A 27842-nucleotide genomic window follows, 5' to 3' on the forward strand; every position below is an offset into this window, starting at 1 on the left:
GGAAATATAATATGTTCAGGAAATGAGAATAGCATTAAGAAAAAGTTAACCTATAGATGACCTATGACCCATAGACAATTATTGTTAGGATTCTGGTATATTTCTTGACGGCTTTTTAATCCTATTTTCTCCTTCTATAGTTCACTGCTTTCAAATCGGTAATTTGATACCAATATAGGACCATCTCCCTGGTTTTTATGAAATCTCTTATAGAGAAAAAAGGTATCTTATATAGTCGGCTTTCAAAATTTAATTGTTCCCATCGTCAACATTCTTACCCATGCCTTTCTACCCTTATTAGCAGCAAGCCCAAAGATTAATAAAATTCCAAAACTAGGATGTGGCAAAACCACTTCATCTTATAGAAGACCAACATTTTTTTTTTTTTGAGATAGAATCTGACTCTGTCGCCCAGGCTGGAGTGCAGTGGTGCGATCTCAGCTCACTGCAACCTCCACCTCCCAGGTTCAAGCAATTCTCTGCCTCAGCCTCCTGAGTAGCTGGGATTACAGGCACCTGCCACCATGCCCGGCTAATTTTTGTATTTTTAGTAGAGACAGGGTTTCACCATCTTGGCTAGGCTGGTGTTGAACTCCTGACATCGTGATCCACCCGCCTTGCGCAAAATATTATTTTATACAATACTATCTTTTCAAATCCATTAAATCAGTAATTGTCACAGGTTGGGTCTCCCAGGAAGCAGAGAGATTAGATCTCAAGAAGCTTGTGAGGGAGTGTACTTGCAATCAATACATGTGGGGATGGGAAAGACATGATTGGGTTGAGGGAGAAGTTGAGCAGCAATAACTTACCCTACCCTAGGGGGAGTTCTGAAGCTGGGATTCTTCTTCAGAGCTGCAAGGGGGGCCAGGCCTTTTTATACCCCCACTTTGATCAGTCACTGACTATAGGACACCTGGGAAAGAGAATGTGACCTGAGATGAAGTGGCTCTCTTCAGCTGAGGCAACATAATCCTCACAAGGGATGTCAACTGAGGGCTGCCTGCCAGCAGCACTTCCTGTAGCTCAAGGAATAAGTCCTCTATCGCTAAAGAGAGATGTGGGCAGCATATCATAGCATATTTCAAAAAATTCCTTACCCTAACATTCTGGTCTTGACTATTCTATTCTTATTAAATTAATGGAAGAACATAGCTTTGGAGAAAAAAGAGAACTTGGTTTATACAAAATTACTTAAATCCTCTGAGCCTTGGTCCCTGTGTCTATAAAATGCACACAGCTCTTATAGAGTTACTGTAACATTAAGTAAAATATTGTTTGCAAAGGGACTGTCAAATAGTAAGTCCTCAATAAATAGAAATTCGCATTCTATTTTGGTAAAACTCTTTTTTTCTCTGACAATACACTGCATTAAGAACGCTTGCTCTGTCCAAAGCAGTTTTCTTTCATTTTGTCTCTAAAAATTTTCCTAATACCTCATAATTCTAGACTCCCATAGCCAAGCACATTATCTAGTAAGGGACACTGATGGTTGCCTACCCAATATCCATTCCGTTTCCTAAGAGCCATGGTTTTATTCAGGTGTGATCCCAGATTCAACAGGGAATTCTGATTAAGTCAGTCCCCTGCTGGCTCACTGATCTGCAGATGGGGATGTGGCATTAGTTGGTCTAATCAGGCCAAAGGGAAGGACATAACTCTAACTGCCACTAGCAGCCATCTTATGACCCGAAAAAGACCCAGCCATAGAGGAGAAGCCGACATCAAGGATAACAGAATGAACTAGGAATAGAAAGTTGGACCTTGATGTCATCACTGAGCTATTGATTATATAGTACCTGAAATCACTTTGATAACTTGTGAAATAATAAATTTCCTTATTGTTAAGCCAGTTTGAGTTCATTGCTTGTTTGGGTAATTCAAATAAGCCATGTAGGAAAAAGAAATATACATAAACTAGGGTTTTCTAATGGCCCAGGGCCATGAACAGCTGAAAGTTTTCGAAACAATTCAGTGATACATCTTATTAAAGACATTTACTGACATTGTCTTATTATGATCTGCTTTATTTTTGAGAGCAAAATATTGTTGTGTTGCATATTGCTTTGTATAAACTGTAAATCTTGGGTTTCTTTGTACCAATCTTTTAAATGTTCATGTGACTGATATGTTATATAATTGATATGATTTTTTTCAAAAGAAAAAAGCATTTCCTTAATGGCTCTTGGCCATGCCAATGGGAAAATGAAAACAAAAAGGTAAGGATTTAATGCGCACCTCTAATGACTGAACTGTTTGAAACCGCAGCATGTCAAACTGACTTCGGAATCCAAAAAGCTCATCTAAAGAAATTCAGAATACTCTGGAATATGTAATACCCAAAGCTGTTCAACGTCAACAAATTTAGGAGTTCAAACTAAGAATAAAGTGTAAAAAGATGCAAATATTTCTGTCACAGGTTAATATTTCAATTAAACTAAAGAATGTTTATAAGTGGTAATAAGTATACTTAGCCTTAAGCTTATTCCTTTTAAACAAGAGAGGCAAGGCACAGTACATTTTTTATTCTGTGTTGAAAATGTACAAAATATCCCCACTTCCCTTGAGAAAGAGTTTATCTAAAATACACTTTGATGAACACAGAATATTAAAACATTATATACTATAGAAGTGAACACAAATACATTTTCTCCAAAATTTCAATAGTCTAAGGAATATATAAGCATTGATAATATGAAGGAAAATGTTTGGATTCATTTTTAAATTCAAAATTCTCCTGGTTGTAGAGGTGAAAAAGTAATCAGGTTACCACCAAAAGAAATGTGTCTGGCATGTTCTTGATGTCTCCTCTCCAGCTGAGTAAATGGATTACTGCAGTTTAGACCTGGCTGGAGAACAAATCCAGAGAAATCAGTAAAGTATCCATCAAGAGTTTCACCAATTAATTCTTCAACATTCTATAGTGGATTAATTAATAACAAAAATAAACCGGGTGCGGTGGTGCACACCTGTAGTCCCAGCTACTCGGGAGGCTGAGGTGGTAGGATCACTTGAACCCAGGACTTCAAGACCAGCCCGAGCAACATAGCAAGATCCCACCTCAAAAACAAACAAACAAGAAACACGTAAACATTTTCCCTATATAACAATAAAATTATAAACAACAATGATTATGCTACTTTCCAGCAGATCTTATTTCAAATGTATATTACAGTTTTTTTATTGGAAAGGTATATTCAGAATATATGTATAAAAATGTGAATAATATGTAAATGGACTCAAGCAGTGTATGCAGAATGAATAAAACTGAGGCTGTATCTTAAGCCACTTACATAGATTCCATAAATCCTAAACCATACAATAGCACTTAATAGACCTTTTATACTGTGTGATCCTGCTGGGATCTTTTTACTCCCTGAAGCCCTGCTTCAAGTTCAAATTATGCTACTGGGGCAACCAATAATTTGGGTCTAAAATAGACATCTAAATACTAATATTTACAGAAGTGAAAAAATATCAGACTAAATGATAAGGTATTAAGATTTATCAATGAGAACATAAAAGATAATTGTGATGTACTCTTAATCACATTACTATTAAAATATTATGATTTGGTAATCTCTGGATTTACTTATAACAACATATATTCTCAGAATCAATCATTCAGGGTTTGATCTGGGAACAGGGTTAAATCAGGTTTACATAAGTTGGCTTTATGCTGAAAGCCCTGATCCTCTAGGTCTCAGTTTATGATTAAAGAAGGCTAAAACCAAGAAAGAATGGTACGTGGGTCACAGTAACACATTTCATTCTGCTCCTGAGACACAGGGCAACCCAGAGCCCGACCACAAAAAAGGCAGCTTTGAAAAATAATGAAAGACAAGATATACAAGGGTCTTTAAGGAATTCGTGGCTTATGGAAGCTAAGTATTTGCCAGGTTTCATGAAGTTAACTAAAACTGTGGTTGTTTGATCCTATACTTGCTTTATGAATGAATTTCTTATATTCTGAGATTAAAGAAGAATAAAACCAAGACCGTTTTCTGATCTATTCTAGTAGTTAGTCCTGGAAAATTCCAAGGTAAGGCTGTAACCACAGGTGTAAACCATAAGAATCACTTGATGAAGAAAAAAATGACAAATCCCTAACTCCAGATCATTGAAATAAAAATATCGGCCAGGCGCGGTGGCTCACGCCTGTAATCCCAGCACTTTGAGAATCTGAGGCGGGGGGGCGGGGGGGGATCACCTGAGGTCAGGAGTTCGAGACCAGCCTGGCCAACACGGTGAAACCCCGCATCTCTACTAAAAAGTACAAAAATTAGCCAGGTGTGGTGGCAAGCACCTGTAATCCCAGCTACTCAGGAGGCTGAGGCAGGAGAATCACTTGAACCCAGGAGGCAGAGGTTGCAGTGGGCCAAGATCACACCATTGTACCCCAGCCTGGGTGCAAGAGTGAAACTCTGTCTCCAAAAAAAAAAAAAAGTCTGGGATGGGGCTGAAACCAATGCTATATATAAACAGCAGGAAAGAAAGCACTATTTAATTCGTGCCATAGTGCCAGTATCAAAGGTATGAATCAGACAGCTCTACCTAATGTGGAATTTACAGTTAATAAGGAATTTGATGCCTGAAGTTATATTTTTGGAATGCATTCATATTATACCCTGAATAAGAGATGAAATGTAAACACTGTATGCCTATGTGCATCTGTACCTATATATAAATTAACATGAGAGAGATAAGAGCTTTTACAGAAGGCTTCACAAAAGGGCTGTTTGAACTAGATTTAGAGGCAAGAGGTCACCAGAAGTAAAAGCAGAGAAGTAGCCACTAAAATAGCAGGACATAAATAACCAATGATGACTGAAGGTGGGATAGACATTATTTCCCCAGAAGGGCAGAAACTTTGCCTTATATTTTTCTTGAATCACTTAGAAATATATTCAGATATTCAAGTACCCAGTTTGTCAGAGCAAATTTGATAGAAAAACCATATAGAGAAATATATCTTCAGGGTTAATACTAAAACATACTATATTTTAAAGTATATAAACACCAAATTTTTCTTCATTCTGTGAAAAATGAATAGTGAGTAAGCAAAACAATGACAAGATATACATTTTAAGCCTTGTACACAAATAGAAAAGCAATATTCATTTTATAAAACAAATCTAGAATATAAAGGGACTTGTCAAGTTGGAAAACTTACTGAATCAAGAAGGTGGCATTCAGTAGTGAGACTTTTATTATCAAATAGTTCTGAAAAACAACAACAAAAAAACTTTTTAAAGAATATTCTCACATTTGACGGCTGTTAGAAATGGACAAAGCCATGAAAAATATGAAAAGTTCCACATATCAAATGCTAAGACAAAAATATAGACCATTTTATGCTATAATGTTTTTTGAAAGTAGTTAAATTCTTATCCTTAACTTTGGTATAAAAGGAGTCTTCTGTAAACAAATCTCATGCTTGTAACATTAAAGGTACCCAGAAAATGCTGATGAAGAACAGCTGGAGGACATTAAATGTCTGGCCAAGGTTAAAACCTTTTGTTTTACCATAGGCCCCAGTTAGACCAGCTACAGACTAACTGATGAAAATGGCAGGTGAAACTGGCACACATTATAACAAAAATATAGGAGCCATTTCCTATTGCAGAACCATCACAACAATATAGGTAGAACTAGGCAGTAGGGAAGAAAAATAGGACATTTTGAAGAAAGACTTGGGGATATGTGTTGAAAAGGAGAACTAAAAAAAAAGCCCAGGCTGGCCAATGTGGTGAAACTCTGTCTCTACTAAAAATAAAAAAATTAGCTAGGCGTGGTGGTACATGTGGAGGAGAATCGCCTCAACCTGGGAGGTGGAGGTTGCAGTGAGCTGAGATCACACGACTGCACTCCAGCCTGGGCAACAGAGTGAGACTCCATCTCAAAAAAAAAAAAAAAAAAAAAAAAAAAGCTTGAGGGAATTTTTCTAACTCAGGGTCTTCACTAACAATGAAGGATCCTCAATAGTTAGATCTAATGTAAAATGGACCTTATAGGATAATTTATACCTTAATCCAAGTTCATTTCTTTAATAAAGCCTCGTTTAAATATATTTTAAATATCTCACCTGACTGAGAAATTTTAGTTTCCCCTTCTTCTAAGATGCTATATTGTGAAGCTGTATTTTTTTCAGGGCTACTCATCAAAACATCCTGTGATGTAACTGAAGAATTCAGTTCCATTCCTTCCACAACATCTGAAATTCCTTCTTTTTTGTTAGTATTAATATCATCTGCTACTGCACCAGCAAGAAGAGGCAAACTCATTCTCTCACTGGGTAAACAATCCACCTTCAAGTCTGTCTTATTTACAACCTGGAAGTAAAAATGGCATTATATTTAATTATCAATTTAATTACTTGGAACAAATTTTAAAAGTCTTGTTGCTGTTAAATACAAGAAAAACAGAAGGATGACATCCCGGACACAGGCTTAAGAACATTATAAATCCTACTATCCTGCTTCTTCAACAATTAGTTCAGATAATATTATAGAAATAGTATGATTGAAGGCAAGTTTCTCAGCAAGTACCTATACTCTAGCTCAGGGACTGGCAAACATTTTCTGTAAAAGATCAAATAGTAAATATTTTAGGTTTGTGAGTCACAGGGTCTCTGTCATAAGTACTCAACTCTACCACTGTATTGCAAAAGCAGCCAGATAGAATACATAAACAAATGTGTGGCTATTACAATAAAATATGATTTGTAAAAATAGGGGCCAAAGTTTGCTGATTTCTGCTCTAGTTCACTGGTTCCACATTCATTCTGATATGAGTTGAAGAATACAAAATGACACTATGGTTTTAAACAACCCAAATGTCATTGAAACAAGAACTACCATTCTACATGACTGACTTAGATTTCCAACGCAAATTCTGGGGATGCTTTACAAAGTTACTTTCTATAATAATATAAATATATGACATACTGGGCTATCTAACCACACTGGAATTGTACTTACATGGTTTTCTTCAATTAAATCTGGTAATCCAGGACACTGAGCATCTTCTATGCTGTTCCTAAAGAAGAAAAAAAGCAGCATTACACTCATAAACATATTGTTATTGTTTCACTTGTATTTTGAGTCTTTCCTTTAATGATGGCAATTAGTTTAGGGAACGGATCAAACATGGAGCCTGGTGCAAGATCAGGCCTGATCCAGACAGATTAGTTTTGGACTACAGCTACTGCAGAATGGCCTTACAAACTAAATGCATTCTTCCCCAGAAAGCTCACAAGTCTGTTACCATGGTGGTCAGTCAGGCTCAGGTGGCTCTACCAGCAATACTCTGAATCTCAGCCAAATCCAGAGCTATATATTAAAGAAAAGTCAAAAAGAAGGTGACTTCTGGAGACAGAAGCAACAATTCAATTATTGTCTAGCTGGAGTTAGCTACATTTACTCGTTACTTGTTAATCCAGGTACCTGCTAAGAAACTTGCCTTCAATCATACTATTTCTATAATTTTATCTGAAAGTTCAAAAAGCGGAACAGGAGTTACAATGTTCTTAAGTCTGCTGCTTGTTAACAAGTAAATGTAGCTAACTCCAGCTAGACAATAATTGAGTTAGAATACAAGGTATTCTAATCCTGAAGTTACTAGCTTGTATCTTATTAGAAATATCTGTTTTGGCCAGGTGCCTTGGCTCACGCCTGTAATCCCAGCACTTGGGAGGCAGCGGCGGGTGGATCACAAGGTCAGGAGATTGAGACCATCCTGGCTAACATGGTGAAACCCCGTCTCTACTAAAAATACAAAAAATTAGCTGGGTGTGGTGACATGCGCCTGTAGTCCCAGCTACTTGGGAGGCTGAGGCAGGAGAATCACTTGAACCTGGGAGGCGGAGGTTGCAGTGAGCCGAGATAGTGCCACTGCACTCCAGCCTCAGCAACACAGCGACACTCCGTCTCAAAAAAAAAAAAAAATATTTATCTCCACTTCTTTCAAGTTACTTTTTAAAAAAGATATGCTCTATTTTTCTAGTGTCCAGCTTTACTTTGCCTTTATTACACAAAGTTGCTTATTTGTATGATGCCCTTTGAGGATGTTTTGGGGAATCCAAAACATTTTCAAAGAGTACTTATGACTCAAATGCAATTATGAATCTTCTTAGCAAACAATAGTAAACTACAAGATATACAAAGTAGGCCGGGCATGGTGGCTCACGCCTGTAATCCCAGCACTTTGGGAGGCAAAGGCTGGCAGATCATGAGGTCCAGAGATCAAGACCATCCTGGCCAACGTAGTGAAACCCCGTCTCTACTAAAAATACAAAAATTAGCTGGGCGTGGTGGCGCGTGTCTGTAGTCCTAGCTACTCGGGAGGCTGAGGCAGAAGAATCGCTTGAACCCAGGAGGCAGAGGTTGCAGTAAGCCGAGATCGTACCACTGCACTCCAGCCTAGGCAACAGAGTGAGACTCCACCTCCAAAAAACAAAAAAATCTAGAATCATATCTAGCCCATAACAGTTGTTCAGTACACATTAACTCCCCCCCTTCAATATGCTCTGCCATCTGTCAAGAAAACAATCTCAAGGTACTTTCTACAAAGCCTGGTAAAAAATGTCTATCTCTCAACCACCTTGGGGAGGCATTAGCACTGCTGCTTTGTAGATGATGAAAGTGAAGCTAAAGAGAATTAATTACTTGCCCCAAAGTTGCATAGCTAGTAAGTCACAGAGCTCTTCTCAGCTCAGAACTGTTGAGCACCAAAGTTGTAGTATGTTTAGCACCAAAGGATACCATATTGCTTCTTTTCTTCTTAGTGCTGCAGAATTTACCCATCTAAATGTGACCATTTAGTATCCTGAAACCTTAAGCTTTAGTTTCCTCATTTATAAAAAGGGAGTACTGCCTATATGTTGCAGGGTCATTATGAAATTTATTAAAAATATATGTCTGGCACCTTTCACCATCTTAACAATCTGAAATGGTATTTAGTATCAGCAACTGTTAAACTCTTATTAACATGTTAAAGAAATACCTGCTTTCAGGAATACTCAAAAACAAAGTCTTCTTCACACGTTCACTTTTCGTATCCTGAGGACCGGCATTTTCTGGTGATGTAGTTTGTTGTGGAATGCCCATCTCATTTCTACTCTGAGATACAGCTTTGCTGACAGACTTAGGTGTTCCAAGTCTTTGAGAAGGGCCTTCAGAAGAGACAGAAAGTCCTAGAAGATGAGAGAAATCACCTCGATACCAAATAGTTCTTTTGCTTTTCATTATAACTAGGAATACGGTGAAAATCCTATCAATTAGCTTCTTTCTCGTGTCAAATAATGTCTGTTAAAGACAAATGCCTGGGACTTTCTGTTAAAGATAGTATTTAAATGCATATTAGATGCTGCTTCCTTTTGACATCCCACTACTTTTACATGAACAGAGATAATTTTGTTGTTGTTGTTGAGACAGAGTCTCACGCTGTCACCCAGGCTGGAGTGCAGTGGTGTGATCTCTCGGCTCACTGCAACCTCCGCCTCCCAGCTTCAAGTGATTCTCTTGCCTCAGCCTCCCCAGTAGCTGGGACTACAGATGCATGCCACCACGCCTCGCTAATTTTTGTATTTTTAGTGGAGATGAGGTTTCACCATGTTGGCCAGGCTGGTCTCGAACTCCTGACCTCAGGTGATCCACCTGCCTCAGACTCCCAAAGTGCTGGAATTACAGGTGTGAGCCACTGCGCCAGGCCTGAACAGAGATAACCTTTTTTTTTGTTTTTGTTTTTTTAGAGACGGAGTTTCATTCTTGTTGTCCAGGCTGGAGTGTAATGGCATGATCTTGGCTCACTGCAACCTCCGCCTCCTGGGTTCAAGTGATTCTCCTGCCTCAGCCTCCCGAGTAGCTGGGATTACAGGCACCCACCACCACGCCTGGCTAATTTTTTGTATTTTTAGTAGAGATGAGGTTTCACCATGTTGGCCAGGCTGGTCTCGAACTCCTGACCTCAGGTGATCCACCTGCCTCAGACTCCCAAAGTACTGGGATTACAGGTGTGAGCCACCGTGCCTGGACAGAGATAATCTTAAAAAGCAGAACTCTACAAGGACAAAGGAAACTAAAGAAGAGATAGCAACAATAACAACATTTTGGAAGCTATAATGTAGATTGTTGAGTGGGACTTAGCAGACTCAAGAAAACTAATTCTAAGCCACCAATCAAGAAAAATGAATCGGCCGGGCACGGTGGCTCACGCCTGTGATCCCAGCACTTTGGGAGGCTGAGGCAGGTGGATCACAGGGCCAGAAGATGGAGACCATCCTGGCTAACATGGTAAAACCCCGTCTCTACTAAAAAAATACCAAAAAATCAGCCGGGTGTGGTGGCAGGCGCCTGTAGTCCCAGCTACTCGGGAGGCTGAGGTAGGAGAACGGCGTGAACCCGGGAGGCGGAGCTTGCAGTGTGCTGAGATCGTGCCACTGCACTCCAGCCTGGGCAATAGAGTGAGACTCCGCCTCAAAAAAAAAAAAAAGAAGAAAAATGAGAATCAACCCAATTTCTACCACATAACCCCTCAAAAGAACTGGTGGCTCCAAGTATCTCTGCAAGTGGAGATGAAAATGGAGCTAAACACAGAAGGAATGGCTCAAAGTCAGTTTAAACAAGAAGAGCTCAGATTCCTTTCCTCATTCTGCACAGCAAAGCAACTGTCATCACCCACCCCCATCACCAAAAACAGAAGGGTCTCTGGTTTAGAGGATACCAGATACAGTTGAGAGACGGGGTACTACATGGAAAATAAGGGAAATAAGTGAATATTTACACATAAAGTGTTGAGACACTTAGCTTTCTTCCCCTACATGGCTCCTGAAAGACTGGCAGCCAGAATGATACCTTCCAGGAAGCAGATGGAAAGCATCTTCTCTGGGGAATCTGAGTAGACTATGAGAAAAGTCTTAAATGCAGTGATGTGTAGGTTCCCAGCATAATGGCCCCGCTAACAGAAGGGCCCCGAAAGTAAAGGTCCTACCCATGTGCAGAGAGTTTCCAGTCAACTTTTTAGTGCCCTATTCTTAACCATGTGCAGGCAGTGAGAGCTCACCAGATTCCCGAGGAAAGCCTCTAAATACAAGAGACAGAAACCAAAAACAACTAGATGAAAGTATCCTGAAACAAATGCTGTCTATAGTGGATGAAGAAAACATAAAAGCTATCATTAATATCCTTGGAAAGATAAAACAATACACTGATGAATCAAGTGCAGAATGTTATAAAATGAACATTTGGAGAGTAAGAAAGGGCTCTTGGGAATTAAAAACATGATAGCCAGCATGAAAATTGAGGAAATCTCCAGGAAGTAGAAGAAAACAGTAAGTACAGGAAAGAAAGATTAAAAAGTCTATCAGAAGAAAAATGTGTTTTCGAAAAAGATCAAACCTTGTCAAGAGAGATGGTGGTAAACAACAAAACTCCAGTAAGACTCCAGTAAGTCCAAAAGACTCCAGTAAGAATTGAAAGTAGTTGCTTCTAGGGATTGGCAAATGGAATGAGAAGGGCTTCTTCAGGGACTACTGTTTTGTAATTAGCCTCATATAAACTATGTGCTCTGTAACTAAAACTCAATTTTAAATGACCAATTTTTGCCATAAACCTTAATCTCCCTATCTATAAGGACTGAGTTGAGTATATGAAAGAACAGAATGATGAGCTTATAGCTGTAAAAACCACGAAGATCGTTGACAAGTAGTAGAATGGGGTCATGTTATTAGCAGTAGTGGGAGATTCCTGGGTATCCAGGGAGTGTAGCTGCTTAAAGGAAACAAAAGTACACCAGATTGGATACCTAAACTAACAAGAATATTATAATATACTTGAGGATCACTATAAATATCAGACAGCAGGTATTAGAGAACAATTTAGGTTTACTTTGAAAAAACTTCCTGGTGGACATCTATGGCTTATAAATAAATAATTTCAATTGAGATAAATTCAATTCAAGAAAAACAGTCTGTGAAAAAAAGCTATTGACAAACACTGTTAGAAAATCATAAAAAAAGATTTCCTGAAGTATTAAAAATTGCTTTTACTGGAATATTTTTAAATTGGAAAATTAGTACGTTTACTGCCTTTCAGAAAGATCTGAGCAAAAGTTTTAATACAAATGCAAATAAAACCAAATCCACTTTGCATAAACTTCATTTTTTAGAGATGGAGTCTTGCTCTGTCACTCAGGCTAGAGTGCAGGGGCACTATCATAGCTCGCTGTAACCTTGAACTCCTGGGCTCAAGTGATCCTCCTGCCCCAGCCTCCCGAGTAGGTGGGACTACAGGCATGTACTGCCAGGCTCGGTTAATATTTTATTTTTTTGTAGAGAGGGGATCTCACTAAATTGCTCAGGCTGGTCTCAGACTCTTAGCTTCAAGTGATCCTCCTGCCTTGGTCTCTCAAAGTACTGGGATTATAGGCATGAACCAACACACACAGCACATAAGCTTCATTTTAAAGCACAGCTAGACAAGTGTGATAGCTGGATGCTCAAGTTTCCTTTGCATTATAAATTCTAACCAAACTTCTAACTGACCTGAAGAAAATCAGTTTACTTCTTCATGCTTCCGTCATTTCTCTTACCTCTTGGGATCCTGTGACCTTTCTCATAGACTGTAGGGTTACATGGTAATTACATTACAGATGTGAAATCACTTAGAAAGTAGAAAAGCAATCTTAGAAGACATATCGCACTTAAACTAATCTGATCATACCCATCAAAATGTGATTTACAGTGTTTGTGAGCGAGCATAGTCTATTTTCTAAAAATCACAGAAAAACTTACGTCTCTTCATGTAAAAAGTATTTTTCACCTTACACAAGCCCCCATCTATCCCAAATATTTCTCTTAAGTAGTCTCAGGAAAAACAAAAAAAAGCAAAAAAACAAAAACAACTAACCTGAGAATGATTTAACAGGACTTTCAACTCTGAAAAATCCAGCATCAAACACTATTTTATCAACTTCCTTTGGTATCACAGAAGCTGCTGTTTCAGCACATTCTTCCTGCCTAATTCTCTCTCTCATTGCATTTTTTATGGCAGCTAGGCGATTTCTCGCTGCAATTCTTCCAGCATCATCCTGTTTTGGTTTACTCGCTATACCTGAGACAACTTTTTTCTGCAAAGAGAAACTAACATAGTAAAGCTGCCCATTACCATCTTAGAAGAAAAACACACAACAAACACAAATTCATCGCTTAAAAATTTAATTTTTAAAAATAAAGTATACATAAAATATTTCACATTCATCATATATTTATCAAGTTCCTATTATGTGCTAAAAGGTAAAAAGGTAAAGGACAGAGTTGCTGCCCTCAAGGAGTTTGCAGCTTAGTAGAAGATCAGGGAAGAACAGTAAGAAGGATAAATGTCCTGTTAGAAATAAATTTAGGGGACATCCTTTAGATTATAACCATGACACCCCCCCGAAAAAAAAGAAAAAGCAAAAAAAGTAAATAAAAAAAAAGTAAAACATTAAAAGAAAATAAATAAGGATGACACCTAAACCAATCTTCAGGCATCAGGAAAGGTTGTAGGAAGTAGCACCTATGCTGAAACCATATTTCATCAAACTAAAAGATGGGGTGAGGCAAGGGCTAGAGAGATGTTTCCAAAGCCAGAAATGAAACAAAGCAAAGTGGAGTTAAACAATAGCTAGATTATAATAAAAATCACCTGCATGTAATGGTCTTAAGAAAGTCACATTTATACAGAGGACAAGGGAATAGAGAGTTATTGGTAATTTTTAAGCAGAAGACTAACATTATCAAGCTGGTGTTTTAGAAAGATCACTCAGACTAAGGAGTAAGAGATGAAAAAAGTGGACAGATTCAAGAGATATTTGAAAGGTAGAATTGAGAGGACTTACTCATCTATTGGATGTGTGTGGGGTGGAGATGGTGAAATAAAGCAAGCAAAGGATATTGCTCAAAAGGATATCTCAAAAGAGATATTGAGACTTCTATCTTGAACACCTGGTGGGATGGTAATAGCATTATGAGACAGGGCAACATTGGTGTGTGTGGAGATGCTGTCAGTTTGGGATATATTGATTTTTAAGGTATATTGAGTCATGATATATAGAATTAGAGCTTAGTAAGTGTGGTTTGCAATAGAGACTTGAGAATCATCACAGGTTGGGTAAGATTGCACAGGAAAATTATGGAAGGAAAGAAGAGAGTAGAGGTAGGAATTCTAAATATGAAAAACATTTAAGGGATAAATGGAAAACAAATATGCAAACATGACTGAAGAATAGGCAAAGAAGAAGGAAATATAATTTCAAAAACAAGGAAGTAGGCCAGGTACAGTGGCTCACGACTGTAATCCCCGCACTTTGGGAGGCTGAGGCAGGCGGATCACTTGAGGCCAGGAGTTCCAGACCAGCCTGGCCAACATGGAGAAACACCAGCTCCACTAAAATTACAAAAAATTAGCTGGGCATGGTGGCACATGCCTGTAGTCCCAGCTACTCAGGAGGCTGAGGTGGGAGATTGCTTGAACCTGGGAGGCAGAGGTTACAGTGAGCCAAGATTGTGCCACTGCACTCCAGCCTGGGCCACACAGCTAGACCCTATCTCAAAAAATAAATAAAATACAAAAATAAAAATACAAGAAAAAAAGTTAGCTGGGCGTGGTGGCACACGCCTGTAATCCCAGCTACTTGGGAGGCTGAGACATGAGAACAGCTTGAACCTGGGAGGCAGAGGTTGCAGTGAGCCGAGATGGCGCCACTGTACTCCAGCCTGGGCAACACAGCAAGACTCTATCCCCCCCACACACACACAAAAAAAAGTAGACCATATTTAATACTGCAGAAAGGTTAGATTTATTTACTTTTTTTTTTTTTTTTTTGAGAGAGTCTTGATGTGTCGCCCAGGCTGGAGTGCAGTGGCACGATCTCGGTTCAATGTAACCTCTGCCTCCCGGGTTCAAGTGATTCTCCTACCCCAGCCTCTTGAGTAGCTGGGATTACAGGCGCCCGCCACCATGCCTGGCTAATTTTTTATTTTTAGTAGAGACAGGGTACACCATGCTGGCCAGGCTGGTCTCGAACTGACCTCAGGTGATCTGCCTGCCTCAGCCTCCCAAAGTGCTGGGATTACAGGCTTAAGCCACCACGCCTGGCCTAGAAGAGTTAGATTTTAAAATTAAGTGCCTAATAACTTAAGCAACTAGTGGATTAATAATTTAGATAACTATTCTAAAGTTATAGAGGGGGTAAAACTGAATTGCAATGAGTTGGAGAAATAAAGGAACAAAAATAATAGAGTATAGACAACATTTTATGATGCTTGTCAGTGACTGGATAGAAAGAGAAAAAATGGGGGTGTACAAGTAATTAAAGGGAGAAGCAGACACCACAGGTTTCTTTGTTTTAATGTAAACAATGATAAGACACTTAAACATGTTTAAAGACTGATGGAAAAAAGGGAGGAAAGGAAAACAAGACTAACTGATGGAATGAGGGATTAATAAATAAGAGGTAGTAGGGAATGGTATCCAAGTATAGTATAAAAGATTAGCTTTGTTTGATAATCTTAAAGGTAGCCTATAAAATAAAGTAGGAGAGAGACACCTGGTGATAACAGGCAGAATTACAAATCTCTATAGGACATAGCCATGATCTGCATCACTGATGATATTAATATTTCCAGGACTAAATCCTTAATAAGAAATACCCACAGTAGCTTTAATAATGAAGTAGCATCCTTCACTATTTAGTAGTTTTGAAATCCATTCAATCAATTTAGTCACTGTCCTCAGGGTCCTTGTCATGAGACTTTATTAGTAAAAAAAATTTTTTTTTTTTTGAGACTGAGTTTTGCCTTTGTTGCCCAGGCTGGAATGCAATGGCGTGATCTCAGCTCACCACAACCTCTGCCTCCCAGGGTCAAGTGATTCTCCTGCCTCAGCCTCCTGAGTAGCTGGGATTACAGGCATGCGCCACCTTGCCCAGCTAATTTTTGTATTTTTAGTAGAGACGGGGTTTCTCCACAATGGTCAGGCTGGTCTTGAACTCCCGACCTCAGGTGATCTGCCCGCCTCAGCCGCCCAAAGTGCTGGGATTATAGACGTGAACCACTGCGCCTGGCCTAGTAAAATATTTTTTAAGGCCAAGCACAGTGGCTCATGCCTGTAATCCCAGCACTTTGGAGGCTGAGGCAGGAGAATCACTTGAACTCAGGAGTCGGAGGTTGTGGTGAACCAAGGTCACACCACTGCACTCCAGCCTGGGCAAAAAGAGCCAAACTCTGTCTCAAAAAAAAAAAAAAAAAAAAAAAAGAATTTTTTAAAAATAAGGTTTAAAAAACAATACTTTAACAAGTTAAACTCTTAAGATAGGATTCAAGACAGTTTTTATTTGGATTACATAGTATAATAAAATACCAATCTAGACAACCTGAGTTTATAACTACAGGCATTTTTCTCATATCATAAAGAAAAACTGACAATGCTTAGTTTGAAAAGTGTCCACCCAAACCAAAAACTTTGAATTCAAAAACATTACTAGAAAGATAATTACTAGAAACAAGAACAAAATCTATCATGTTAACAAAGCACAAGAATAACAGCATCCATTTCATACGACTGTTGTTAAGGATTAATATATATAAAGTAATTGGAATAATATTTGACACATACTAAGCATTATATAAGTTACCTACTACTATTACTATTACAACAAAATGTGTAAGTACAGTTTAAAGAATAAAACCTTTAGGCCGGGCGCGGTGGCTCATGCCTGTAATCCCAGCACTTTGGGAGGCCGAGGTGGGCGGATCACGAGGTCAGGAGATGGAGACCATCCTGGCTAACACAGTGAAACCCCGTCTCTACTAAAAATACAAAAAATTAGCCGGGTGTGGTGGCGGGCACCTGTATTCCCAGCTATTTGGGAGGCTGAGGCAGGAGAATGGCGTGAACCCGGGAGGCGGAGCTGGCAGTGAGCTGAGATCACGCCACTGTACTCTGTACTGCAGCCTTGGTGACAGAGCGGGATTCCATCTCAAAAAAAAAAAAAAAAAAAAGAAGAAGAAGAATAAAACCAACACTCATATATCCACTATGTGGTAACTTAGGAGCCCTCTGAGTACCCCAATTCAATCACAGCCCCTCCTTTCTTCTCTCTAGACATAACTATCCTAAATTTTATGTTGATCGATTTCCTTGCTCTTTCTTCAAAGGCAATCAAGTACACTGTAAGTAGTATAAAGACTTAACTTTGTAAAATGATGAGAAATCTAAACCTAAATGTTTTTAAAACTTAAAAACAAGAAATAGAAGAATCTATATTAGAAATTTGGATGTATGTATAACAGTTCCTTAACTAAAAAAAAATTGGATATAAAACCCACAAACTTACCCTAAAGACATTTTTGTTCATATTATGATTCATATTATTATTGACTTGCCACCCAGATTCCTCAAGTTTCATCAGATTGTTGAATTTGTGGATTACATCTTCTATCTGTCAATAAAGCACAAGTTTACCAGATTAATGCTAGCCATATTAAAGTTATAAACGAATGAGGTGAAGACTAAAAAAAAAATTAAAAATAGTGATTCAGAAATGATGAGTTATTAAAACTGGACTGAGTCATTCTCAATTTAGTGTTCAAATAATTTTTATGGTAAAGTTTTTCATTATCTTTCGTCTTACAAACCTCCAAAATCTACATAAAGAATATCATACATGAATAACTCTCCTAGATTATTTTTGACTAAAATGCTAAAATGGTAGAAAAGATATCCTAAATGTTGTTTCCTATATTACACAATGTGAACACAATCTAATTTTTTTTTTATTTATCCATTCCTCCACTGAAGGACATCTTGGTTGCTTCCATGTTTTGGCAATTATGAATAAAGCTGCTATATTGCTAAAAACATCCGTGTGCAGGTTTTTATATGGACATAAGTTTTCAACTCATTTGGAGTGCAACTGCTAGATCGTATGGTAGGAGTATGTTTAGTTTTGCGAGTGACTGCCAAACTGTCTTCTAAAGTGGATATAACATTTTGCATTCCCATAGGCAATGAATGGAAAGTTCGTATTGCTCCATACCCTCCCCAGCATTTGCTGTTGGCAGTGTTTTCAATTTTCACTGTTCCCTAGTAGGTATATGGTAGTATCTCACTGTTGTTTTGATTTGTAGTTCACTAATGACATATGACGTTGAGCATCTTTTCCTATGCGTATTTGCCATCTGTATATCTTCTATGGTGAGGTAACTGTTCAGGTCTTTTGCCCATTTTTAATTGGGTTGTTCGTTTCCTTATTGCTGGGTTTTAAGAGCTCTTTGTATCTTTTGGATAACAGTCTTTTAGAAGATACATCTTTTGCAAATATTTTCTCCCAATCTGTGCCTTGTCTTCTCATTTTCTTGACATAATCTCATTTTAAAAGATACAAGTATATTTAATGGGATGGAAATATAATCCCCATCTTTCTGATACTTCCAGTCTCCTACGAAGAGTTAGCCACTGACAACAGTTTGGTAACCATGCTTTTAGTCTCCATGCTATGCACTTATACACACATATCCTCTTAGCTTTGCTCTCCCTTAAAAATATGTAAATGTCTCTGGGCACTGTGGCATATGCCTATAATCCAAGCTACTTGGTAGGCTGAGGCAGGGGGATTGCTTGAACCCAGAAGGTCAAGACTAGCCTGGGCAACAAGGCAAGACCCCATCTCAAAGGAAAAAAAAAAGTAAATGTCAAAATGACTCAGAATTACACTCATGACCAACTGATTTTCAACAAAGGTGCCAATACAATTCAGTGGGGAAAAGACAGTCTTTTCAACAAACAGTGCTGGGAAAATTGGTTATCCATAAGCAAAAAGATGAATTTAGACTCACAATCTCATACCATATACAAAAACTAACCAAATGGATCATAGACTTAACTGTAAGTACTAAAACCATAAGACTGTTAGGAGAAAACATAGGAAAAAATCTTTGGCTTGTGGTTAGGTAAGAGTTCTTAGATGTGGTGTCAAAATCACAACATAAAAGAAAAAAAAAAAAAAACTGGCCGGGTGCAGTGGCACACCCCTGTAATCCCAGCACTTTGGGAGGCAGAGGCAGGTGGATCACTTGAGGTCAGGAGTTCAAGACTAGCCCGGCCAACATAGTGAAACCTCATCTCTACTAAAAATACAAAAATTAGCCAGGCATGGTGGTATGCGCCTGTAATCCCAGCTATTTGGGAGGCTGAGGCATGAGAATTGCTTGAACCTGGAAGGCAGAGGCTGCAGTGAGCCGAGATCATGCCACTGCACTCTAGCCTGGGCGACAGAGTGAGACTCCGTCTCAAAAAAAAAAAAAAGAAAAGGAGAAATTTGATAAATTTAACTTTAAAATAAAAATATTTGCACTTCAAAAGATGCCATTAAGAGGATTAAAAGTCGAGCTACAAACTCAAAGAATATTTGCAAATAATATTTCTCATAAGGGACTTTTATCCAGAATACATAAAGAATACTTAAAACTCAATAATAAAGACAATCAAATTTAAAAATGGGTGCAAAAGATTTACACAGACATCTCAGTAGAAGATACATGAATGGCGAATAAACTCACAAAAAGATACTTAGTATCATTACTCATTAGAGAAATTCAAATCAAAACTACAATGAGGTCAGGCATGGTGACACCTGTAATCCTAGCACTTTGGGAGGCTGAGGAGGGTGGATCGCTTGAGCTCAGGAGTAAGACCTGGCCACCTGGGTAACATGATGAGACCCCACCTCTACAAAAAAATACAAAAATTAGCCAGTCGTGGTGGCACATGCCTGTAGTCTCAGCAACTTGGGAGGCTGAAGCAGGAGGGTTGTTTGAGCCCAGGAAGTGGAGGTTGCAGTGAGGTGAGATTGTGCCAATGCACTCCAGCCTGGGTTGACAGAGCGAGACCCTGACTCAAAAAACAAACAAAAAAACCCAAAAAAACCCTACAATGAGATACCTCATACCCACTGGGATGGCTATGCAACAATTCCCCCTTATCTTCAAAGAATCTGTTCCAAGACCCCCAGGGGATGCCTGAAATGCAGATAGTACTGAACCCTATATATATGTTTTTTCCTATTCATACATACCTATGATAAAGTTTCATTTATAAATTAAGCATAGACATTAGCAATGATAATCAACAATAAAATAGAACAATTATAACAATATTCCGTAATAAGTTATGTGAATGTGGTCTCTCCTCCCTGCCAAATATCTTATTGTACTATACCTCAGGTAACTAAAACCACAGAAAGCAAGACTGCTGATAAGGGGGGACTACTGTAATAAAAAAGACAATAAGTATTAGTGAGGATGTCGAAAAACAGAACACTCATACATTGTTGGTGGGACTGTTAAACGGTATAATCACTTTGGAAAATAGTTTGGGCAGTTTCTTAAAAAGTTAAACATAAATTTACAATATGACCTACCAGTATCTACGTATCTGCCCAAGAGAAATTTAAAAAGATACATCCACACTAAGATTTGTGTGGAAATATTCATAGGTTATTCATAATCACCAAAAAGTGGAAGCAATTTAAATGACCATCAATTGGTGAATAGTGATATATCCATACAATGGAATACTACTCAGCAGTAAAAAGGTGTGAAGTACATAAGGCAAGCTACAATATGGATAAAACTCAGAAAGATGCTAAGTGAAAGAAGCCAGATGCAAAAGACCACCATAAGGTATGATTCTATTTATATGAAATATCCCAAAAAAGGCAAATCTACAGAGACAGTAAGTAGATTAGTGGTTGCCTGGGTCTAGGAGTAGAAATGGGGATTGACTGCAAACAGGCAGGAGGCATCTTTTTATACTGATGAAAATGTTCTGGCTGGGTGTACTGGCTCACACCTGTAATCCCAGCACTCTGGGAGGCCGAGGCGGGTGGATCACTTGAGGTCAGGAGTTTAAGACCAGCCTGACCAACATGGTGAAACCCTGTCTCTACTAAAAATACAAAATTAGCCAGGCGCGGTGGCACATGACTGTAATCCCAGCTACTTGGGAGACTGAGGCAGGAGAATCGCTTGAACTCAGGAGGCACAGGTTGCAGTAAACTGAGATTGTGCCATTGCACTCCAGTCTGGGCAACAAGAGTGAAACTCCATCTCAAAAAAAAATACATATATATATTCTAAATTTGGATTGTGGTGATGGTTGCATAACTCTGTAAGTTTACTAAAAATGATTGAACTGTACATTTCAAATGAATAAATTTTATCATATGTAAATTATACCTCATATAGCTCTTTTGTGTTTAAAAAAAAAAAAAAAGTGCCCCAATGGCCAACTTGAAGTGGCTCCCACTAAGCCAAAGCTGAGAAACGAGCATCAGTCAAGATAACGACTACAGGCCGGGCACAGTGGCTCACACCTGTAATCCCAGCACTTTGGGGGCCGAGGCAGGCAGGTCACTTGAGGTCAGGAGTTTAAGACAAGCCTGACCAACATGGCGAACCCCATCTCTACTGAAAATACAAAAATTAGCCTGGCATGGTGGTGGGCACCTGTAATCCCAGCTACTCGGGAGGCAGAGGCAGGAGAATCGCTTGAACCCAGGAGGCAGAGGTTACAGTGAGCCAAGATCACGCCACCGCTCTCCAGCCTGGGTGACAAAGCAAGACTCCATCTCAAAAAAAAAAAAAAAAAAAAGACTATAAACAATGTAAACATATCATACTTTTAAATCTGCAACTAATAATGATACAAAAATCACCACAGAATCTAACAATCAGAATTGAAGGGTGCTAGTGAACCAACTATTATGAAAACTGGTAAATATATAAAAACTCATCATAAAGTAATGCTTAATTATGACTAAACACTATTCATGTCTGGGCCATACAGCTGCTGAGATTCCATTTCCTTCCTCACAACGTTTTCTTTAGACTTAATAATTGTTTTGCTTTTTGTTTGCTCAGGGTTTTGGTTTGGTTGAGACAGGGTCTCGCCTCTTTCTGGGAATGGAGCCCACTCTCCTCTTTTCTTGGGTAACTCTCTCATCTTTGTGAGGGACATTCTCATTTTCCTGAGAAAGGGTACATGGAAGGAGGTGAACTTTGAGATCTTGTGTGTCTGAAAATTGCCTTTCCACCCTCATGCTTGATTGGTTCGGTATAGAACTCCAGGTTGGAAGTTAATTTCCCTCAGAATTTTCAGAGTATTGTTCTACTTCATAATATTGCTGTTGAGAGATCAATGCTACTCTAACCCTTGATGCTTTGTATAAAATTTGTTTTCTTTCCCTGGATGCTTTAGCCTACCCTCTTTATCCCAGAGTTACATAACAGTATCTAATCATGTAAGTTACTGTGGGTCTACTCAGTGCTAAACACTCAACAGGCTCCTTCATTGTTCACTTGCTCCCCAATTTTTTTTTTTCTGTTCTTTTTCTGGAATTCCTATAATTTGGCTATATTTCCTGGACTGGTCCATGTAATTTTCCTATCTAATCTCTTCTGTCTTACAGCTTGTACTACAGGCATGTGCAACCATGCCTGGCTAAGTTTATTTTCTGTAGAGATGGGCTCTATGTTGCGCAGGCTGGTCTTGAACTCCTGGGCTCAAGTGATCCTCCCATCTCAGCCTCCCAGAGTGCTAGGATTACAGGCTTGAGCCACTGTGCCTGGCTGAGATTTCCTTAACTTCATATTCTACCTATTGTATCTTACATTTCTGTTCTCATATTGCTTAACTTCAAAGAGCTATTTATTCTGTGAATGTTCTTTTTCTAACAGGTATTTTTACGTGACAGATGAAATGTCTGGTCTCTTTGAGAATATGAATACTTGCATTTAAAAGTCCATCCAAATAGCTTTCTTCCTAGATGTTTGCTTTGGCCTTTTTCTTTTAGGTTTGAAGCTTTTTTCGATGTCTATTGTTGGCTGTTGGTTGTTGAAATGCTATTTTATACGCTTATTTCTAAAATAAGTTCAAAAAGCTAGAGTCATCTTCCCCCATACCTTTACTGATCTTCCTAGTAATTTCTTCTATCACAGCACTTTATACGTTAGAATCATATTTTGTATCTCAGTCACTAATCAAATTACAAACTCCTCTGGGACAGGGAATGCACTATTTTATCAACTCCTAATACAATACTCCTAACACAATAAGAGATTAATACAATACAGGCACACAACAGGAACTCAGTAACTGTTAGCTGAACTCAACTACCAAAGGCCAGTTGACTCATTTCTCACAGGTCGAATCATTATAGACTACTAAAGAGTTGAAAATAATTTCAGTTTTGAAAATAATTTCAGTTTTCAACCTATATAGAAATTATCCTGGCCGGGCGCGGTGGCTCATGCCTGTAATCCCAGCACTTTGGGAGGCCGAGGTGGGTGGATCACGAGGTCAGAAGATCGAGACCATCCTGGCTAACACGGTGAAACTCCGTCTCTACTAAAAATACAAAAAATTAGCCAGGTGAGGTGGCAGGTGCCTGTAGTCCCAGCTACTCGGGAGGCTGAGGCAAGAGAATGGTGTGAACCCGGGGGGCAGAGCCAGCAGTGAGCCGAGATCACACCACTGCACTCCAGCCTGGGTGACAGAGCGAGACTCCGTCTCAAAAAAAAAAAAAAAAAAAAAGAAAAGAAATTATCCTGAGAATATATGGGAGAAGAGGACATCAGTCATAAAATTTAGATAATGTTTTACAGTTTATAAAAGTGCTTTATAACATCTCATTTAATATTACAGGTACATAAGCAGCTACTATTACCCAATTTTACTCCTGCTACTTAAAAAAAAAAAAAAAAAAAAAAAAGCCCAAAGTTAATATATTTGAAATATTGAACCACATACCTGAAAACTAACCATATCCCAAAATCCATCCAGATCTGTACAGGTAGTCTCCTTTATACCTCGTTTATATTCACAATCATCAACCAGTCCTTCAAACTGTTTGAACCTTTCCTTCATAAGGAGTCTTGTTTGACCAACTGCTGTGCGAATAAGATCTTTAGCTGAAGGAAATAAGAGATTTTTTAAAATTAAAGGACAAAACGGGACATTCATTGCAAGTCAGCCCACTGATAAGACTTCACTCCAAACATCCTAGGGCCTACAGGTTGTTAAGCAAAACAAAAAATATCTACCACAAAACTTTGACATACAAATACTGAGTATTAACTATTTGCTTCAATTCCTGCTCAAAATTAACAATATTTTCTCATACGTATTGCTATATACTAAATAGCATTCTACTTCTTGTTGTACTTTATAAGAACTCAACGTCAGCCGGTGTGGTGGCTCATGCCTGCGGGTGCGGTGGCTCATGCCTGCAATCCCAGCACTTTGGGAGGCCAAGGTGGGCGGCTCACCTGAGGTCAGGAGTTCGAGATCAGCCTGGCCAACATGGTGAAACCCCATCCCTACTAAAAATACAAAAATCAGCTGGGCCTGGTGGCAGGCACCTATAATCCCAGCCACTTGGGAGGCTGAGGCAGGAGAATCGCTTGAACCCAGGAGGCGGAGGTTGCAGGGAGCCGAAATGGTGCCATTGCACTCCAGCCTGGGCAACAAGAGCAACACTCGTCTTAAAATAATAATAATAATAAATAAATTTAAAGAAAAAAAACAACAAAACTCAACGTCAAACAACTCACTGCAAATAATTATCTAAGAAGGACTTCATACTGACAGCACATAATTTTTTCTAAACAGCTTCCCAAATAAATCAGATTAAGAAACTCTTCAGAAAATCTTTTCCATATTGATTTAGGTAATTTTCATTCAGAGTATATTTTTGTGTAAACAATATCAGATATCAATTGATATCACCCACAAAGTCATATTTAAAAAGCTAATAATATTCACTGTTACTTGCTTGGTTGGTTAGAAAAATGTCTAAGTCAAAGGAATGACAGTCAATATTCTAATTACTTACATCTTTTAAGTTATATACCATTTTAGCACAGATGTTAGGGAACACAGGTTGAGATATGAAAAACACTTGCTACTTTATTGTAGACATCAAGTTAAAAAAGAAAAAATTCTTGCTACTTTGAATGATAATGAAACTATAAAGTTAGGCAACGCTATATTTTTATGTTTCAGATAAACGTAACCATAGTAAAAGAAACAAAGCAAACAAAAAAATACAAATGTTGCCTCACCATCATCTGGAATGTCCAATTCAAGTTTCCTGTCCCACTCGAGGCAATGTGAAGTTAATTTCTCAGTTTCTGACTGGAGGATATTTCTAAAATTATGACATACATTTCAGTTCTACAAGTGGTTTTTACACTAGTAGCTAAGTATTAGCATAACATCATGATACATATTAGGAAGTTATAAAAGGGAGCCACAATATTTTCCCAAAGTTGATACTGAATTATTTAAACTGTGATATATTAAAATCCATAAATACAAGTTGATACCCTTTGTATGTACATCCTTTTATGCCTAAAACTTACGTGGCTGGATAATACCAAGAACCTACTTTTTAAGCTAACATTTCTAGTTTGTTCTGTTCTTTTTCAGAGGTTGATCAAAGTCAGACATTCCTAAATGTGCATCAGATTCTCAGCATTGTCTATGAAACTAAGCCAACTCAACTGTCAAGAGTAAATTAAAGCTAAAAACTGTTAATCCCAGGATTATAGTGATGGGGCCTCACAGATCCTAATTATTAGGCTTTGCTTGCTTAAAGGTAGTGGTTCTCAACTGGGTCAATTTTGCCCCATTCTAGGGATCATTTGGTGGTGTTTAGAAATATTTTTGATTGTCATGACTGGAGAAGTGCTACTGGCCAGGGATGCTACAAAACATCCTACGATGTATAGGATATATACCCACAACAAGTATACAATCTAAAATGTCAATAATGCTAAGATTGAGAAACCCAGGCCTAAAAGAAGTTTAATTTGTTTCTATGGAAAAAGTATCCTAGCATGTAGAGAAACTGGAACCCTTGTATGCTGTTGATGGGAATGTAAAACGGCAAAGCCACTGTAGAAAACAGTATGGCAGCTCCTCAAAAAATTAAAAATAGACTTACCACACAACCCAGCAATTCTACTTCTGGGTATACACCCAAAATAATTTAGAGCAGGGTCTCAAAGGGGTATTTGTACACCCATGTTCATAGCTGTTCACAACAGTTAAAACATGGAAGCAACCCAAGTGTCCACTGACAGACAAAGGGATAAGCAAAATGTGGTATATACATACAATGAAATATTATTCGGCCTTAAAAAGGAAAGTCTGACACATGCTACAATGAATGAACCTTGAGGACATTATGCTAAGTGAAATAAGCCAGTAAAACAAGACAAATACTACATAATTCTACTTAAATAAGATACTTAGCAGAGTCAAAATCAGAGACAGAAAGTAGAATGGTATTTACCAGGGGCTAGGAGAGAATGGCGAGGAATGGGGAGTTATTGTTTAGTAGGTACAGAGTTTCAGGCACCTACCACCATGCCCAGATAATTTTTGTATTTTTAGTAGAGATGGGGTTTCACCAAGTTGGCCAGGCTACTAGTCCTGAACTCCTGACCTCAGGTGATCTGCAAGCCTCAGCCTCCCAAAGTGCTGGGATTACAGGTGGGAGCCACCGAACCCAGCAGGTTTTGTTTCTTAAAAAAAAAAAAAAAATTTAGGGCCAGACTCAGTGGCTCATGCCTGTAATTCCAGCCAGCACTTTGTGAGGCTGAGGCAGGCAGATCACTTGAGCCTAGGAGTTCCAGACCAGCCTGGGAAACATGGTAAAAACCAATCTCTACTTAAAAAACAAAAAACAAAACAAAAAAAAATTTAAAAGATAAATGAAAATCACCTAACATCAGTTTCCCTCCACTGTATTAAGGTTATAAATATTTTAGTTTTGGTTTTAAATGTCTAGATATTAGTACAAAATTCTTTATTTTTATTTTTATTTTTTTAAACACAAAATTCTTACGCTAGAAACAGACATAGTCCCAGCTCCTCAGGAGGCTGAGGTGGGAGGTCGGGAAGTCAAGGCTGCAGTGAGCCAAGATCAAGACACTGCACTCCAGCCTGGGTGACAGAGTGAGACCCTGTCTCAAAAAACAGAAACAAAAACAAAAAATTTGAGTTGTTCATATTCAATGACACAACATGACGATTAATAAGGAAGCAGAGGGTCGGGCACGGTGGCTCTCGCCTGTAATACCAGCACTTTGGGAGGCTGAGTCAGGCGGATCACAAGGTCAGGAGTTCGAGACCAGCTTGACCAACACGGTGAAACCCCGTCTTTACTAAAAATATAAACATTAGCTGGGTGTGGTGGCACACGCCTGTAATCCCGGCTACTCAGGAGGCTGAGGCCTGAGAATTGCTTGAACCTGGGAGGCAGAGGTTGCAAAGAGCCAAGATCGTGCCATTGCACTCCGGCCTGGGCAACACAGCGAGACTCCGTCTCAAAAAAAAAAAAAAAAAAGAAGAGATAGCAGAAATGGTTTGGTTCTGACATTATCTAGTTAGGTAGATTGCTTAATATTTCAATAACTCAGTGGAACAACACAATGGATTAGCTACCTCTAAAATCCCTTATAATTCTAAAACCCAGTGCTCTAAAAAAGAAATTAAGCTGGACATAGTGGCTCATGCCTATAATCCTAACAGTATGGGAGGCTGAGGCAAAAGGATCGCTTGAGCCTGTGAGTTCGAGACCAGCTTGGGCAATATCATAAGACCCCGTCTCTACAAAAAAAAAAAAAAAAAACACACACACACACCAAAATTAGCCACCCACTGGCAGGAGGATGGCTTGAGCTCAGGACAGAGAGGCTGCGGTGAGCTGAGATCACATCACTGTACTCCAGCCTGGGC

At 38.7% G+C, this 27842-nt stretch overlaps 1 protein-coding gene across 3 annotated transcripts in view; it reads right to left on the reverse strand.

Moving 5' to 3' along the window:
* Positions 1–2505: 2505 nt before the first annotated feature.
* The window catches only part of DLGAP5 (DLG associated protein 5), a 43760-nt gene continuing 18423 nt past the window's right edge, over positions 2506–27842 (reverse strand). The window contains exons 11-19 of one of the 3 annotated variants that reach the window (XM_004055202.4): positions 25160–25245; positions 23847–24007; positions 17374–17478; positions 12906–13125; positions 9004–9193; positions 6981–7038; positions 6086–6332; positions 5174–5223; positions 2506–2849 (exon numbers count right to left, since the gene is read on the reverse strand). In XM_004055202.4, coding sequence (XP_004055250.3) covers positions 2727–2849; positions 5174–5223; positions 6086–6332; positions 6981–7038; positions 9004–9193; positions 12906–13125; positions 17374–17478; positions 23847–24007; positions 25160–25245 — 1240 coding nt within the window. In that variant the 3' untranslated portion in view covers positions 2506–2726. Of the gene's footprint in view, positions 2850–2913; positions 3061–5173; positions 5224–6085; positions 6333–6980; positions 7039–9003; positions 9194–12905; positions 13126–17373; positions 17479–23846; positions 24008–25159; positions 25246–27842 lie in introns of those variants that run through there. The other 2 variants (XM_019009889.3, XM_055361423.2) reach the window with 2 other exon arrangements.

The sequence above is a fragment of the Gorilla gorilla genome, chromosome 15 (genome assembly GCF_029281585.2).
Source record: "Gorilla gorilla gorilla isolate KB3781 chromosome 15, NHGRI_mGorGor1-v2.1_pri, whole genome shotgun sequence".
NCBI classification, from domain to species: domain Eukaryota; kingdom Metazoa; phylum Chordata; class Mammalia; order Primates; family Hominidae; genus Gorilla; species Gorilla gorilla.